The following is a 17,300-nucleotide window of genomic DNA, read 5'->3' on the forward strand; positions in this document are numbered from 1 at the left end:
AAGAGAAATTCTGTACATAGGGCATCATAACCTCATGCTTCATATTTTAGTGGTTGTGCTATTTGTAAAGAATTTCATTAATATTTAGAAAACATAAATAATTTAACCCAGTGCTTCCTTAAAATGTGTCACTAAGAAGAATTATATGACCCTATGTGTATTTGTATACTTATAAGTCATACGTACACATTTATAGGTAAGTTATGTGACATTGTGTAGTCCATCCAGATCATCATTTAGGGTCATTGCAAACATTCAGAGCTGCTGTATTTCATTTTGAGAGGAGAAGAAGCAGGTCATAAAACATATGACTTGTTGGTAAGGAATTAATTCCTCTTCCTTTTGTCTGTTTTTCCAAGTCAGAAAAGCCTTCATAACTCCTAAGTGCTGTGTAATGTCTTTGAACTCAGATGTTTGCCTGCGTGTGTACAGAGAGAGGGAGATAAACAGAGACCCAGTTGGGAAGCACAGATAGAATGAGATGAGAAACACTTGGGAGTATTATTAGTAGTGCCTGTACTTGTAGAGGCTATAACTGAGTTTGAGGCTATAAATTTCATTCTGTTCTCAGCTTAGAGGCAAGCATCCCCACAAGAGCCTGCTGAGGGTACAATGTTCAGGGGTAGCCAAAATAGTGAAGAAGCATGTCCTGCTATAGACATCCTGGTCTTTGACAACAGATAAGATGGTGCACTTCAAATAAAGTGGGTTTGTAGTCATTTACTCAAATGGCTGATGTGCATACTGCTTCCTAAAGCAGGACCAATACCAGCAAATGGAAATTGGAAGTAGGTAGACCAATGGCCGGGAGCAAAGAAGTCTTTCCAGTAACCGGAGCCATTACAAAATAGAATAGGCAGGGCTGGGGTAGCAGTTCAGTGGTATAATACTGGAGGTCCTAAGTTTCACTGCAAAAAGAGTGTAAAAAAGAAATGAAAGTTGCCTGCATAGATTGACTTTACAGGTGCTCTCTCGCCATTAAGAAGTTGGTTGACGAGTCTCTTAAACACTACAGAACTATGTCCTGTGACCTGACCTGTAGAGCAGAATTTTTTTCTAGCTTGAATATTTTCATATTGAAAGTAGATGACACTTTGGAGTGGGTGGCCCTTTTAGGTTTCCCCTGATTGGTCTGAGCGGAAGGGCACAGTGTCAGTGTTGGCCAAGGTCTCCCCAGCATCCATGCCCCAAAATGTTTGTGCATATTCAAAAGGCAATTTTCTATGTTGATACTCATGTGTGAAATTCCAAGAAGGCTATTTCCATTTCTGAACTTTCTCTAGGATAATAAGGACTTGCCTAATTGCCCCTAGCAGAAAGGTTTACCCTGAAAAAGCACGCTTTTTAAATGTCTATTGTTCTGTCTGTCTCAGTCTATCTATGTCTGTCTGTGTGTGTGTGTGTGTGTGTGTGTGTGTGTGTGTGTGTGTGTGTAGGGATCTGTGTATGAGTGTGGGCATATGCACCCAAGTAGAGGTACCTACAGAGGCCAGAGGGATTGGGTGACCCATTTTTCCAACCCTTCAAAGCCTTCTTCTTAATCCTGCCTTGTGACTTTGTCCCTGTTTGCTTCATTTTTAGTATGCCATGTTCCTGTCCCTGGTGTTCCTGGCTGAGCTTGTAGCTGGCATTTCTGGATTTGTCTTTCGTCATGAGGTGAGTCTATTCATGGTAGAAAACTCTGTTCAAGAGGCTTTTTGAAGAGGAGTTTTGAAAATGAACGGAATGTGTAAAAGGTGCATATAGGCTAGCCAGAAACGTCCTCCAAACTTTAGACCCTTCACTGTGGATCCTTCCTTGAGCTTTCTCTGTGGCTCTTTCATAAAATGATTCTCCTCTCTGTTTTAAAGCAGTAGCTTCCAATATGGATTCCTTTGACAGTAGCTATTTACACAAAGCACATGTAGTTCTCTGTAAGATTTCTGGCACTAGAAGCAAGCTGAGATAATTGGCTTGCTTATAAATCCATTATTCTACCCCAGAAAGAGCAGGAACACTGTAGCAGATAGGCACATGGGAATGGAAACCTAGCACATGGGTCGAGTGCTCCGAGGAGTAGTGTGACTGTGGTTGAATTCTAGAGCATGCGTTCCTGGGCTCTGTTTTTGTGTGCTGAGTTATATTCCCCAGGAGCTTGCCTTGTGTGTGGTCTCTTACTTTCCCTATTATCCTGATTTTGATGTGGACTGTAGGTGTCATCAAATGCCAAAGCTACGTTCCTGGATCGGTTTCCTATGATGCTGTATCTAGAGGTAGACTGCCCACTCTTTACTATCAGCTGAAGAGACAAGGAGGGCAAAAGCATGACGTCAAAAGCACTGATACATGACCTAAGTGCATGTGTAGAAAAGAGAAGTTCTCTTTTCTAGAAAAAAGAAGTTCTCTTTTCACGCAGTCACTAGGGATTTCAGTCTCACCTTGATCACGAATAAAGGTTGACTTTGACTAAGTGGTGCAACTCATGGGTGACAGTAGCTCACATTGGTACCATTTGCTTGGACTAATGTTGTCAAGAAACCTGGATTGCCTAGAGGGCAGCCACAGTCTTGTTTCTGGAGCCTATGTCCTCAGGGTGACACAAGGCCTATTCTGTATACAATTCCCCACCCTGAAATGCAACACAGGAGTGAAATGTGGCAACAGAGTTGGATCTGGTAGCCACTTTGGCTTGTAGCTAAATGTCCCATAGCTAGTGTCTCTTAACTAGCCAATGGACATTATGTCCAGGATTTAGTAAGGAATATGCCTAATTGGGAGAGCTACCATATTTAGCTTTGAGCATGCCACCAGACAATTATTGCCACTTGCTGCTTTCCTAATTCAGAGGCATTTCACCAATCAGGGGTAAGTTTTGCCTCAAGCCACGTGACCCAGTAGTCTACCTATCAACTCACCTTCTTCAGATTTTCAAAGAGGTGAGATGGAACTTAAAAATGATCCCAAGGGCAAATGTGTTCACCGACAAGGAGAAAAGGCTTCGTTAGCTTTCTACTAACAAGAAAAGCTTTTGTCCTTTAGCCTCTTTTGGTCTTGGTAATCAGAGTTAAAGTGAGTGATGGCATTTGTCCCACTCTAGTAAGGTAAAATAGAGGTCAATTTGGAGCCAAAACCTCAGTCTTCCCAACCTGCTGGTGGCCTGTCTGCTACAATTCAGTCTGCAGAAAGTCAAAGAAGGTCGTAGAAAGGAAGTTTGGTATGAATCAATTCAAAGAAAAATAACTAGTGAAATCATCCCTGAGGTTTGGCCAGTCACCCTTCCAGCCCTTCCAGAACCCGTCTAGTGTCTTCAGTGAGCCATCTGATGGGCGGGCGTGCTTCCTTCCAAATTGGTGGTTGAAACCAACTCTTTTTTTCTTTAAATCCCTCAGCAGGTTAACCCTTTAGTGAATTTTCTGAGCACCATTGTCTCAGAAAACAACAGGGCTTATCCTCCATAGTCAGTACTTCCTGAGAAAATTTCAGAAGAAATGGTACTGGGAGGAATCAGAGCCAGTTAAGGCTACGGTAACCTGGAACCACATTCCCTTTTGCATTCCGTAGATCAAGGACACCTTCCTGAGGACTTACACGGAGGCCATGCAAAACTACAACGGCAACGATGAGAGGAGCCGGGCTGTGGACCACGTGCAGCGCAGCGTAAGTTCCCGGAAAACATGAGAATGGAACATGCGTATAAAGTTCCAGGCTTAGACCTCTAGGCCTGGTATCGGTAGCTTAAATCAGTTGCATATACTGTTCATTCTCATTCTCTAACTCTTGGTCCAGTTCTCTTCTGAAGAGTAGGTTCCGAACATTTGTCCAGGTTTCGGTTTTCCAGAAAGTTAGCGTCAAGAACGCATCCTCTCTCCAGTGTGTCTTGTATTGGTAAAAGTGCTGAACATGCCAAGAACACCCCATTTGTCCTGAAAAGCTGCACCGTTGAAAAGGGGCTAAGGGTGGATACGTGTCAGTCTAGCTACCAGCTGATGCCTGAAGGCTGGCTCTCTGGAATTGGCATCTCCAGGGTAGACAGAGAAGTCAGGGGAGCAGTATCCACTTGTTGGGGTCCTGTAGTAAGGGTAGAGAGTAGGCAAAAAGGGAACTGAAAATCTGTCAGGTATGATCTGCAAAGGGGGAAATGATGTAATTGTATTTAAAGTTCAAAAAATTTAAAAATTTGAAACAGTAAGATTTTAAATTTTATTTTGACAACATCTCAGACTTCTAAAAATTAAAACTATAAGGAACTATATGCTCACATTTACCAATCAGTAACATTTTTGTTTCATTTGCTTTCAAAGTCTACATGAGAGATCAGAAAACCTTTTCTCAGAAGGGAGAACTAGAAGATACTTCCGGCTATAGAGGAGGGCCTTTTACTCTGTCACAAGCAACTCTGCCACCACAGCACAAAAGAAACCATGGGCAATAATAGAGAATGCATAAACAAACAAGCATGGCCAGTTCTCAAAACAGCTTTACAAAAACAAGTAGGTGGTAGACTATAGCTTACCAACAGCGGCTTTCTATCCCATATATCAACCATTCTCTCTAAGCTATTTATTTACTTATTATTGTACATCCAGTGGAAAACTTTGAGAAACCGTTGCCTGCCCATCAGGGTTCTGGATGTAATTAATATATGCATTTGCGTGTTTAATAGCACTCTTACACAGTTGTAATGTTTAGCAAGGGCAGAGACATACTACTTCACTGTGGAGAGGGTAAGAAAAGCATCATGGTGGAGATTCAGCTTCCTTCTCTGAGCTCAGAAGGGCACCAAATCAAGGTGATCGGTAGTAGAGCTTGCGTTCATTTCTTCCGCACCAAAGGTGGCTGCACTATATCGGAAGCCTGGCTGCCCTTTTTCTTATAAAAGTTTCAGGGCAGAAAGTGAGGAGGCCACATTCACGCGCGCTTGAATTCCTTTTATTTCCCTGTTAACAGCTGAGCTGCTGTGGCGTGCAGAACTACACCAACTGGAGCAACAGCCCCTACTTCCAGGATCACGGCATCCCCCCCAGCTGCTGCATGAATGAAACTGATTGTAACCCCCTGGATCTGCACAATCTGACTGTGGCCGCCACCAAAGTGAACCAGAAGGTACTTCTTCCTCCCCATGCTAGTGGGACAGGCAGGTGCTGCAGGCTTGCGACGACGGCTCCTTTCGTGAAATTAAGACAAATAGGTTAGAAAGGATAGTCTCGGTGGGAGTTAAGCTTCTTCCTTTGTGGTGCTTGCTTGTCTAGGAGAAGCACTTGAGGCTGCTCACTTCTGAAAGAGGAAGCTGTGCCTCCAATTGGTCTCACGTGGCTCTCCCACAGCAAGCAGTTACCAGGCACAGCTCTGAAGGGTTAGCAAATGGTTTCTGTTAACCTTGATGCCCGTGTCAGACAGAGACGGTTTGCTTTCTTCTTTCTGGGTGCCTTTCTTCTACTTAATATACCATCGAAACATGAAATTATTCACAGCTGGGTGCCAGTCTTTGGCAGGAAGAAGGGAGTAGAGTTGACAGCCAGCGTCTGCTTCTGCTAGGAGGGTGGCCTTTATTTTAGGGAGTTCACTGTTGTAGGAAAAGAAATGAGCAGCTCCAATTCAACTCACTGTCAACATCCTGATTCCCAAAGAAGCAGAGAGGAAAAAGGATGGGGGGACGAGATGTGGAAGTCTGCTCATAGCGCAAAGGAGAGCAATGAACTTCCAGGAGTCAGAGAGAAGAGAAATCAGTCCTGGATTACTCTTTATAGGGAATGCAGTGAACACGTAGCACAACTGTGTGTGAGTGCTTTCAGCATTCTTAAACATTTCAAGAAATGCCCTATATAAACTATGATTTGAGAAACAAAAGAGCAGAATGTACTGTTGAATTTGCCTATAGTTAATCAGCCATGGGGCGAATTTTCTTCACTTACCAAGAAAACATCCTGTTCTCCTAATATCGTCACAGTTCTGTGTTATCTGGGCCACCTCTTGAATAATTCATAAAGAGATGATAGCCATCCTCTCAAGATTAGAATATTATGAGGTCATTTCTGTATCTTACCCATTTTATATTGGGCTCTGTAACAGGAATGCTGCAAGGCATTGTTGCTGCCCTGGCGGCTCATTTTGTCATTCTGAAATCTTGACTTTGCTCTTGATATGATTCAGGAAGACTGGGTACTGACTCTCTCAGCTTCAAGAACACCGACTCCTATTGGAATATTCTTATGAACTCAAACTTTGAGGTTTCCTTTGCCTCTCATAGACTATGTCTGCCTTTTGGATGGCCCCAGATTAGAGAGCCATGTGTATCCTTTTGCTGCCATTTTATGGAGTGCATAGACACCTACTAGCATATGAGAGACTCTTTGATTGATAGATGACAAGAAGTGATCTAAGGGCGGGAGTGCTTTGGTTCATGTAGCTTGTAAAAACAGCACCTACCAAATTTTGGTATATTTCTTTCTTCACATAAATAACCTCCTTTGTGAAATAAAGAACCTAAAAATCTGAATTAAGAGGCCAGAGTCAGTTTAAATTCTGAATCAGGCACTTTCTGGTTGTGGGATCTTAGTGAAGTTACTTAATCTTTCTCGGGTTTGTTTTTCCCATATGTAAACTGTAGATTATAATAGTTCTTGCTCCTTAAAGTTAATATGAGGAATGAATGAAATAAATTATCTAAAGCATAATGCCAGGCACAGAATGAGGATACTCTAGGTATTATCTGTGATGCCAATGTGATCTCAGCAATGTTGAAATTACCTTTACTTTCTCACAATGATCCTTATAGGGAATATTTTCTGTTAGCATCTGAAAGAAAGGCTAGGGGCTGGAGAGATGGCTCCGAGGTTAAGAGAGCTTGTTGCTCTTGCACAGGGCCGGAATTCACTTCCCAGCACGGAGGTTGGCTGGCCCACAACTGCCTTTAATTTCAGCTCCAAAGAATCTGATGCCCTCTTCTGGCCTCCACAGGCATGTGCTCTTGTGAATACACACACACACACACACACACACACACACACACACACACACACGCACACATTAAAAGATAAAATGCTTCTTGAAAACATAAAAGAAAACTTGGGGCCTATGGTGTATCTGTAATTTGTAAAATTATTTCTAGAAAAAAAGATAGGTATCAATTTTTTTGCCATTTTGGTGACAGCCTATACTTTGACCTCACTCCCTCTCCCTACTATAATCCTATTTATTGTTCCCTGAGTACCTCAAAGATCCGAGAAAATTACATAACTACTCTGTCACTGCATTCATACTCTCTCTAACCTGGATCCTGGAGAGAAAGGAGAATACAGATGAAATTTTCTGCTGAGTTTCTTTACACTTTCTCATTTAGTGTCTATATGAACCTCTGGTACAAATTCTTTCTCCTGTCTACATCTTACAGATACCCACACAGAGTGGAATGGAGACAGTTATAGTAGGTGTTCATAAATGTCAGCATTCACCCCCTTAGAAGGGCTTGATTACAGCCATATTCTAGATTATAGGACCCCGCAGTTTAGAATAAGCAGATCATTCCTCTAGATCCTTTGGTGTTTTGAACCCTACTCTCTGATAACACATAAGGATGAACTTTGACTTTGACTTGGTAACTTGGGGCCCTCTATTCTACAGATTCTGGGTGGGGAGCAGGTAGGAGGAGGTTCGAACCGTTCCACAGGGTATTGTTTTGTTTAGGGCACGGGATTTCTTTTTCTTTTGCTAGCATGATGATGAAATGTCTGCAGGTTCTGGTAGCCAATCGCACTGGCTGAGCCCCTAGCATAGGGATTTCTTGCCGATTTCTAAGAACAAGAGGATGAAGCACTGGCTCTGCTTGGCAGCTACAGAGACACCTCCAGAACCATTCTGGAACCTGCCTTCTCCAAATAGTAAAAGTCTCCCACAGGCACATGCTTTTCCCTTGGCGACTGTTGATTTAGACACGCCACAAGGACAAGGGAATTAATTGTTCTGTTTCTCAGTGTTTCCTAGGAGACTTAGCAGGTCTCTGAATTTCTCTCGTGTTTGACAACCAGACTTTCATATAGGAAACTGAGAGAGATGGCTGTGGGCAGATAAGCTCATGGCCTATTGCAGGACTTAAGGTTGAACGCAAACATGACCTGTGGTTGTAGTACAAAGCAATCCTTGCATCTACAGAACTGTACTACTTGGAGAGTAGGCCTTAGGACTGAATGATGAATCATAGAAAAACTCTCTTAAGGGGTGGAAAACGTTTTTAAAATCATTCTCATTTTGATTTACTCTATTACTGATAGGATGTATTAATCTGGTTTCTTCTTTGTAGTAAAACTAGATAACCTTTTCGGTTTTTTTTTTTTTTAAAGAACAGTAGTTCTTTTTCCAACTTTAATGGGTATATGAAAACAGCTGGAGAGCTTGTTAAAAATGCATTCAAATTCACTAAAAATGTTTTAGAAGGGAATATCCCAAGCACCCAGCAGATGCTGAGTCTACAGGTGTGGGTAGGACCTCCTGTTTGGCATTCCTCCCAGGTTCCATGCTGCTCATTCAGGAAATGCAGAGGATCTAACAGGGAGAACTATTCTTGCCACAGTTGAACTCATACCATGCAGCTACTTGTGTTAGTGGCTTCTCCTACTGGTTGACAATGAGCATATCAAAAATAAAATTACTCTTGAAATGTACAAAATTAGAACTGAGATATGACTCAGTCAGAGTGCTTACCTAGTGTGTTTGAAGCCCTGTGTTAAAGCCCCCTGACCGGAGAAACAAAACCAAGCAAACCCCCCTCCCAATAAATCACACTTGTAGAAACACAGATTGGGTTTAAGTACAGAATTAAAGCTGTGATGGAGGGAGCAGAGGACTCTCTGTCAACTAGTTTACAGAATAAGAAAATGGCCCCTGTTGCTTCTATTTGTGTGGGATTATCAGGCTTGTGTTTTCATATTTGGGATCAATCTAATGGTTCTCATTTCCACACTTGGACATCACTAAGTGAAGAAAGCTTGCGGTGACGGCCAGCTTGGAGAAGCATCATTTGGGAAAGTGTTAGAATAGCTGCTTATCTTCCTGCCTATTGAAGCCTTCCTAACCCACGTGTTTCTCCTTCCTGTTACCTTTTAGAAGGTAATGTGATGTATCACATTGCTAGGAAAAGAGAAATCAGCAAGCTTCACCAGAAAGAATCAAATTGTACAGCTCCCCCATGAGCCAGCAAGCACTTCCCTTCATATTTATGTCAGATAGTGAGGAGTATGTTTTGTCAGTTGCATTGAATCCATGGTATAGCACTGCTCTAAGCTAATGTAACCTCTCTCTGTAAAGATGTTGTGGATATGATAGACAATATAGAGCAGAACCATTGGTAGAACTTCCACATGATATGAGCTTTGTTAAACAAAATTGCAACTGAAAAATGAAAGACAGTGGGGGTGGTTGTTGTGGTCGTTCAGATGTTATTATGTCTTAGTATAATTTTCCAGAAAAATAAAAACCACTTGGATTCTGTTCATTAAATGTCTTTACTTTTTTTTACACAATTTGTATAATCAAGTCATAGTCCTTTATTGGAAGACTGGATATTCTTTGCTGAATAAGTCCCCTCAACAACATTTTAATTTTAACATTAAAACACTGTCAATTTCTCTATGTAGTTATTAATATTTGAAGATTATAGACAAAGAAGAAATTTACTTGGACTTTTGGATAAGGTTAATGACATTCTGAAAGGTGAAGTGACTTACTCAAGGTTACATAGTAAATGTTGACAAAGCTAATTCTAGAATGTAGAGTTTTGTTATTAAGAAAAAATCTTAAGGGATTCCCTAGGAGTAACTCAATCTTTGTAAAAATTTGTAGTTATTTGAACCCTTTCCTCTGACCAAATGATTTCTCTTTATCTAAGAGTTCATGATTCCCTGACAAAATGCTAATGGTGGTGTTTGTTTTTGTTTTGAGACAATATCTCCTTTTCCAGCCCTGACTGGCCTAGAACTTGGTACATAAACCAAGTTTGTGTAAAACTCACAAAATTCACCCGCCTCTGCCTCCAAAATGTTGAGATTAAAGGCGTGTACCACAATGACCAGCCTAATGACTGTTCATGAAATTTTCAGCTCAAAGTTTTGGAATAACTTTTGATCCTTGAATGTTTCCTTTTGTGTCTCTACTGAGTATACTTCATAGAACTTTTATATTTCTTGATAAATTTAGTCCTACTAATGATAACACCATAGGTGGAATTATGTCTGGAATTTGCCAGGGAATGTGTGTTGGAGAAGTCTCAGTGAAGCAAGATTAACTATATATACATATATTAATTATAATATTAGGGAAGTGTCGTGTGTGGGTTCATTTTGCTATCCTCTATACTTTTTGTATGCTTGAATTCTTTGTTTGGTTGGTTGGATGGATGGCTGACTGATTGGTTGGTGGGTGGGTGGATGGGTTGGCTGGCTAGTTGGCTGGCTGGCTGGCTAGTTGGCAGGTTGGTTGGTTTGACTACGTGTATTTTCTTTGTAGGGCTGTTATGATCTGGTTACCAGTTTCATGGAAACTAACATGGGGATCATCGCAGGAGTGGCGTTTGGAATTGCATTCTCCCAGGTACTCAACTGATGGAAAGGTCCCAGTCTCCCAGTCTTGTTTGCCTCCCTGACCTCCAGATTCTCGGCCTGTCTTCCTGTGCTCTAGGGAATGCTGATAGACGGGGGTCAGAGATCCTTGCTCATTAGGCCTCAGGTCATCTGTTTATTGATTTTTCTTTTTCAACATAAATGAAGTTTTGCTGTCAAGGGAATATTGGCAACAATTCAACTAATGACTACCTCCAGTAAAACAACTTGCTTCCTCACAGGTCAAAGGGAGGGTAACAGAACAAGGGTCGGGCTTTATTGGACTGTAAACAACTCCAAACATCAACTGGCTGGTCTAGATTTGAGGGAGGCTCTTTCCCTGCTTGACCTGTTCTTTTTGTTCTTTCTTAGTTTCTGTGGGTTACATATGGTATTGATCCCTTTAAAGGAAGCTCATATTTAGCAATCTTCATCTTATAAGCATTATTTTAATCTTTGGACTTGACTCTTCTGTTTATTAAGAGGAAACTTAATTGTTTGTGTATTAAACTGTCCATCTCCTTATCTCCGTTCACATTTTCCATACCAGTGGGAGATATAACTATGCCAATGAAGTAAGCCATACATACTATACATTTAAGCTAATTCTGACATTTAGCCGCCTTCTAGCCAGTAAGGTACTGTTTTACTGGCTTCTGATCCCTTGAACAAATGGTATATCCTTGTTAAAACATTGCTATGGGTACAAGGACTGACATGTATACTTAGAAGCTTAATAAGAACTTTATGTTTAACTCAGATTTTTTCACACTACCAGATCATTTTTCACAGAAAGCCCCGCTGATATCTTAGTAGTGACTGCAGAATTCCATGTCTCTAGAGGCTATCGCAAAGTCTAACTTTCTCCCTCTGTATCTGTTGTTCTGCTTAGCAATGCAAATGCAGGTTTGCTTTATTCAAACTTGTTCCAGAGATGTTTTTATTGAAATATGAAGCTCAAAGAAAAGTAGCTAAATTGTAATTTTATAGTTTAGTAAATTATTACTTCCGTGGCCCTTGCTTAGACCAAGGACTATTTATTAGTATGTCTCTGCCGGGCAGGGCTTAGCATTAGAGAAAGTGAAATGCTTTTCTTCCTAACCTGTGTGACATGTCATCTCCCAAGGGTATGTAAGTCACTGTGAGTGTTTCTTGGGTTGCAATTTCAAAATCCTCCTGAAACATACTTCATTGCTTCTGCACTCATGGAGTGAATTAAACGCCCAACATGCCAACACACGGACAAACCAGAGTGGGATCACAAACAGTGGAATTAACTCAGTCTCCAGAGACATTTCAAAGGCAGTTACTGCCCTGAACTTTCTCCCAATTGCTGTAACATTTCAGTAATAACACTTAGCAGCATTCTTAATGGCCTAGGGACAATTTCAAGGATCCCAAACCTCATGACTCATGCAAATGTTAGGATACAATTGGCAGCCTTGAGAATGTAGTTTCAACACAGGTTATTAACACCAGAAATGTAGAAGTGGTTGGCATGGGAGCACGTGCATGTGTGCGCGCGCACACACACACACCACACCTGAAGTCTTTTTCATGGCTTCCATAGAGAAATAAAGTGACATGATGCCAATATACTACATAAGGAGAAGTGATCCTGGGAGCCTGTTGATGAAGCTTCTTATCCAAGAACATGCCTATGTAGTTATATGTGTGGAAGTGAAAGGTTAGGAAGATCCTGTTTTCATCAGTGAGATGCATCAAGTGTTGTCCATGCTTCTCTCAAACACCCCTGTAAAGGACTTTATGCTTAGACAAGTCTAACTGTGCTGTCTGAAAGAAATATGTGACTTGGGAATGCTTGAAGATGCTTGGTGGCACACTAGAACAAAGAAAGAAGAGCTTTGACTCTGAGGATCATGAAAACAGAGTCTCACCAGAGAGCAACACAAGTGTTGAGATAAGAAGAGACATCATAAATCCCACTAGCATCGTGCATTCCCTACCATTTACTCACATGGCCAGGCAGATCAGAGGCTTGACACGCACTGTGTTCAACTTGTGTCTGGGAGGGGAATGGTTATGGCTGGCTCTTCCCAGCTGGGAGGGAAGGGGATGGATGGTCATGGCTGGTCTTCCTGGCTAGCAATACTAGGAACTGTAGTTATTTGCTACATCTTCATCAACCAAATTCCTGGAAGATAAGAGATGGCTTCCAGATAGCAGTAGATCCAGGACCTCCCTGGGGCTATGGGAGCTAGCCACATACAAGATGCCTGTTCAGGAAGTATCACCCCATAGAACCTAGTCAGTATCCCAGAGGCCAAGCCTTACAAATTTCATTCAGATATGGTAAAGCCAAACCTCACAAATACTGGTTGTTATGATTTAAAATGTTCTGTCTTGGTTTCCCTCTACTGAATAGAGGTCAAAGTGTCTGAGGAAGATCAGTGGCCTTCACCCATTGCTTTTCTCTCCTCGTTCCCCACTTCTCTGTGTCTGTCTCTCCCTCTCACTTTTCTTCCTCTACTTCCCATCTTCTCCTTGCCCTTTCTTTATATGCTGTTCTGAGAAACTGGCCTATTGCACACCTGTTGTGCCACCTGAAGCAGGAGGTGTAAGGGTGCAAGGAAAACTGCGCTGAGCCCAGTTTTCTGACTGAATTGTAAGCACCTCATCCCTTGTTAGCTAAGTTGGCTTAGATCTCCTGTTTGGACAGCAGAGTTTGAGCTAGCACTTCCCAGAGCTCCTATTACCTTTGTCCTCTCAAGGAAAAGCACATTTGGCTGAGCTCGATGAGCACATCCTGCCCGCCCTATCAATTTACAGTAAGAATTGAGTGTGCTTCGATGGGATGTGTCTTTCCTTTTTTGGGGGAGGAGACAGTCTCACAGTTTATTCCAGACTCTTGGAAGTCACTGTGTAACCCAGGCGAAACTCCGTTCAAAGAATTCCTCCTACATGGGCCTGGTCTCCCTAATGCTGGGGTTATAGTCATGAGCTACCACATTTCTGTCTTTCCCTATGATTTTGATGGGTACCATCTTCAGAAAGAAAACTTGGGCAGGAAGAGAGGAGAGGATGGGGGGAAAAGGTGGGAGAGAGGGAGGAAGAGGTGATATATGTGTATTCTTTTTTCTCTGTCTTTTCATCTCTCCTCCCCCTCTCCCTTCCTCTGTCTTTCCCATCTTTTATTAGAAAAGTCTCCTAATTCAAAGGCAAGAGGTATTTATCAAGAAATTCAGAATTCATTTTCACCAATTCATCTCCTGGCCTCTCCTCTCCTTGCAGAACCTTCCTTGGGGCCTACAGTTTGATGGGATAATTTATTCTGTGTCAGTAATTCCTTAGGAGTCACTTATAAGGACCTGTTTCCTTTTCTACATACAGGGCAGAAAAGAGCTGGGGCTAGTCCCAGATACAGAAGTGGCTGCAACATTAATTTTTATGAAGATTTATGTGTAGTTTGAGGAAGATAGTTGAACCTATTAAACCCATTCTCTTATCTGGAAGGCTGAAATTAAAATATTACAAAAAGTTGTGGTAAAGAATCAAAATTTTATTATATCTGAATGTGTTATACACTTTCAATACTTATTTAGTTTTTTATTGGAATACTTTTTCACACTGTGAAATGTATTCTGAAAAGTTGCTGGTCTTGGAAAACATCAGTATAGATAGGTAGATAGATAGATAGATAGATAGATAGATAGATAGATAGATAGATAGATAGAGACACGCTGTAAGTTTCAAAGTCCTTGCGCTCCTGGAGGAATTTAGGTTCTCATTCAGCAAAATAACCTGAAAGTTGCAGCCACAATACCTTTGACAACTCCACAGTAAGTTCATGATATGTGTTATGTGGATGGAATAATGCAGTTGTATTTTCAGAAGTCACTGCTACCTATGCGACAACAAAACATAGCCACTTTCTTAAAGAGAAGGCACTATTACCAAAGGAAAATGGTCTCTGGACTCAAGTGTGTTGCAAAAGGAGTGGCAGGCTGCGTTCTGCTACCTGACTAGCTTTACCTTACCTGAAATAATTACATGGAAACTGTATTCATTTAAACACTGCGTGGCCCGTTAGTTCTAGCCTCTTATTGACTAATTCTCACAACTTGATTAACCCATTTCTAATAATCTGTGTAGCACCACAAGGTCATGGCTTACCGGAAAAGATCAGCATGTCTGACCTGGCAGCTTCATGGCAGGCGGCTCTCTGCCTCTACCTGACTCTGCTTCTTTCTCCCAGCATTCTGTTCTGTCTACTCCACCTATCTAAGCTGCTGTTCTATCAAAAGCCAAGGCAGTTTCTTTATTAACCAATGAAAGTAACACATAGACAGACAACCCTCCTACATCACAAGTGTACCATTGGGTGCCTCTCCCAGAAATGCCAGTCCTCAAGGTTTATGACTCTTGGTTACTAGAGATGTGACTAAGGGTGTCTTCATACTGCCAGAATCATTTTTCATCAGATTCACCTGTGCCACAGGCTAATCCAAGGCACAAAGAAGGAGAGGGGCCAGGGTTCTCTCTGGAAGTGGTAAGATACTCTGAGTGATTTTTATGTGTCCCCTGAAAAGCTAGAAGATGGCCCCCTATGGAATGTGGGACTTTTTAGGCCAGTAATAGCTACGTGATTGGGAAACAAACAGAATTTAAATCTCTGCTTTCCTGTTTATCTTCTCCCCACCCACCTCTTACACGTGATAACTTTGTTATCTGTTATCTCACTGGCGAGTGGACCCAGTCAAGAATGAAGAAGTCTCTATTCTTGTCTCAATGAAAAAAATAAAACCACTATTTTGTCAGTCAAGTATAACTAGAGTATCATACTATGTTGAAAAATCTGCCAAATATATTTAGCCTTCCAAATAATTCAAAGCTTATGTCTTGGAATTAAAATTTAGCCTTTCTGTTAATATCATACCAACTCTGTGTCATTTAATTATTTTTGCATTCATCTCACAGCATGATCGTCTTTTAATATTAGTTAGTATCAGAAGTTGTTCTGAAATGATCAAGCTCCTTCTGGACCTTATAGCCAGTTTCAAAACTTCCCACTAGTACTTAGACTACCTCAAGCTTAGATACCACAAGTCAAATCCATTTGTTCTTCACTCCTGGTCTTTGTCCTTTGCACATAAGGAAACCTCCATTTACTACAAGTTTTGTCTAGGGATACATGTGGATCATGTCAATTCTTTGTATTGACAGATAAATATATGCAGTTATTATGTATCAAAACTAAATACATCTATTTGTGAGTTGATTCTTTCTCATTTGTTTTCCATGGCATTGACAGATATATGCGGTTATTATGTATCAACACTAAATACATCTATTTGTGACTTGATTCTTTTTCATTTGTTTTCCTTGGCAACAGTTGATTGGCATGTTGCTGGCTTGCTGTCTGTCCCGGTTCATCACTGCCAATCAGTATGAGATGGTGTAAAGAGAAGGTAAGTGGCAAACGGGAGTATTGGATGTGGGTATTTTTCCCTTTGGTGCCCGTACTGCCCTTCAAATGGTTAGGAAGAGGGCCCAGCCACTGAACTATCCGGTGTTATCCATGTATGGAAATCTCATCTCTTTGTATTGGGGAGGAGACGGGGCGGATGCCATTGTGAAAAGGCGGGCATGCTTACTCTTCACCTTGTGCCTCTGGGTGCAAGCTGTTTGTGCTGGTGTGCCACTCACATATTCTTTCTCTCTCTCTCAGTCTTTCAGAACTATGGAAAAGAGGCCTGTTTTTAAAAGGAACCGCGCAATCTCTGAAAGACTTCCAAAGAACGTTAGAGCACAGTACATAATAGCCCTCCCTGCTCCCCCACCCACTCCCCACAACCCCACCCACTATGTGCAACTGACACTCCTGCCCAGTCTATGCTCTGCCTTTCAGCCCACATCATGTGTAGTGTCCATCTTGTGAAGCCCTGTAATGCCACACAGTGTAGCCAGGCCCCCTGCAGCTAGTCATAGTGAACCCTGCCCTAAGGCCCTGTGAGTGCCAGCTCTCTCACATGTACTTGGTCCAACTGTAGGTGACTGGTTATCACATCATCACTGGCCCCTTGTGGCCCTGCATGTAGTAGGGGAGGCTTCAGTGAGCCCCTCGCTGTGGTCCATGGATGCCATGCACCTTTTCGTAAATAAGCAGATGGCAGTTCTCTTTTCTTTTGGCTTAATCTGATTTGTTGTGGTTTTCCCTTTACTGGGATGCTTTCCTACCTTCGTTAGGCTGCCTAGGACATGTGGAGAGACACAGTGGGAGTTATTCGTGAGGAGAAAATGACATGTGGCATGCATGGTGGAAAGCGGTGTTAACATTGGGTTTCCTCCTTGCTCAGAATTGTTCCACACGTGGGTTTGGAGAAACAGCTTAGTGTCGGGTTTCCTCCCAGAGGAAACCTGTATAATCCTGTTACAAGGCTATGTTGCTACTCCCCCTGAAGGCACAGATACTCCTTTTGATTTGCCCCAACTAATTTCTATCATTTTACCTTTTCTTGCTCTCTCTTTTTTTTCCTTGCACTGACATTATAGACTTGGAGGACCTCATCAGATCAATTTAAAAGTGAGTGTAGAGGGGAAATGAAAGTCAAAATATTTTTTAAAGATCTTAAAAATAATGCCTCTGTCTAGCATGCCAACAAGAATGCATTGATATTGTGAACATTTGTGATAATATGTATTAATAAATAGAGCAATTACAAATGGCTGTGTTGTGGTTCTTTTCTTTACAGTCTTTAACACACATTCCCA

At 41.7% G+C, this 17,300-nt stretch overlaps 1 protein-coding gene across 1 annotated transcript in view; it reads left to right on the top strand.

Moving 5' to 3' along the window:
* Positions 1-17,252, top strand: part of Tspan7 (tetraspanin 7) — a 102,702-nt gene extending 85,450 nt beyond the window's left edge. Inside the window, exons 3-8 of the mRNA XM_048461473.3 lie at positions 1,582-1,656; positions 3,541-3,636; positions 4,927-5,082; positions 10,477-10,560; positions 15,922-15,997; positions 16,258-17,252. Of these exons, the coding sequence (XP_048317430.1) occupies positions 1,582-1,656; positions 3,541-3,636; positions 4,927-5,082; positions 10,477-10,560; positions 15,922-15,990 (480 nt within the window). The 3' untranslated portion in view covers positions 15,991-15,997; positions 16,258-17,252. The remainder of the gene's footprint in view (positions 1-1,581; positions 1,657-3,540; positions 3,637-4,926; positions 5,083-10,476; positions 10,561-15,921; positions 15,998-16,257) is intronic.
* The last annotated feature ends 48 nt before the right edge of the window (positions 17,253-17,300 follow it).

Source organism: Myodes glareolus, chromosome X (genome assembly GCF_982192425.1).
Source record: "Myodes glareolus chromosome X, mMyoGla1.1, whole genome shotgun sequence".
Lineage (NCBI taxonomy): Eukaryota > Metazoa > Chordata > Mammalia > Rodentia > Cricetidae > Myodes > Myodes glareolus.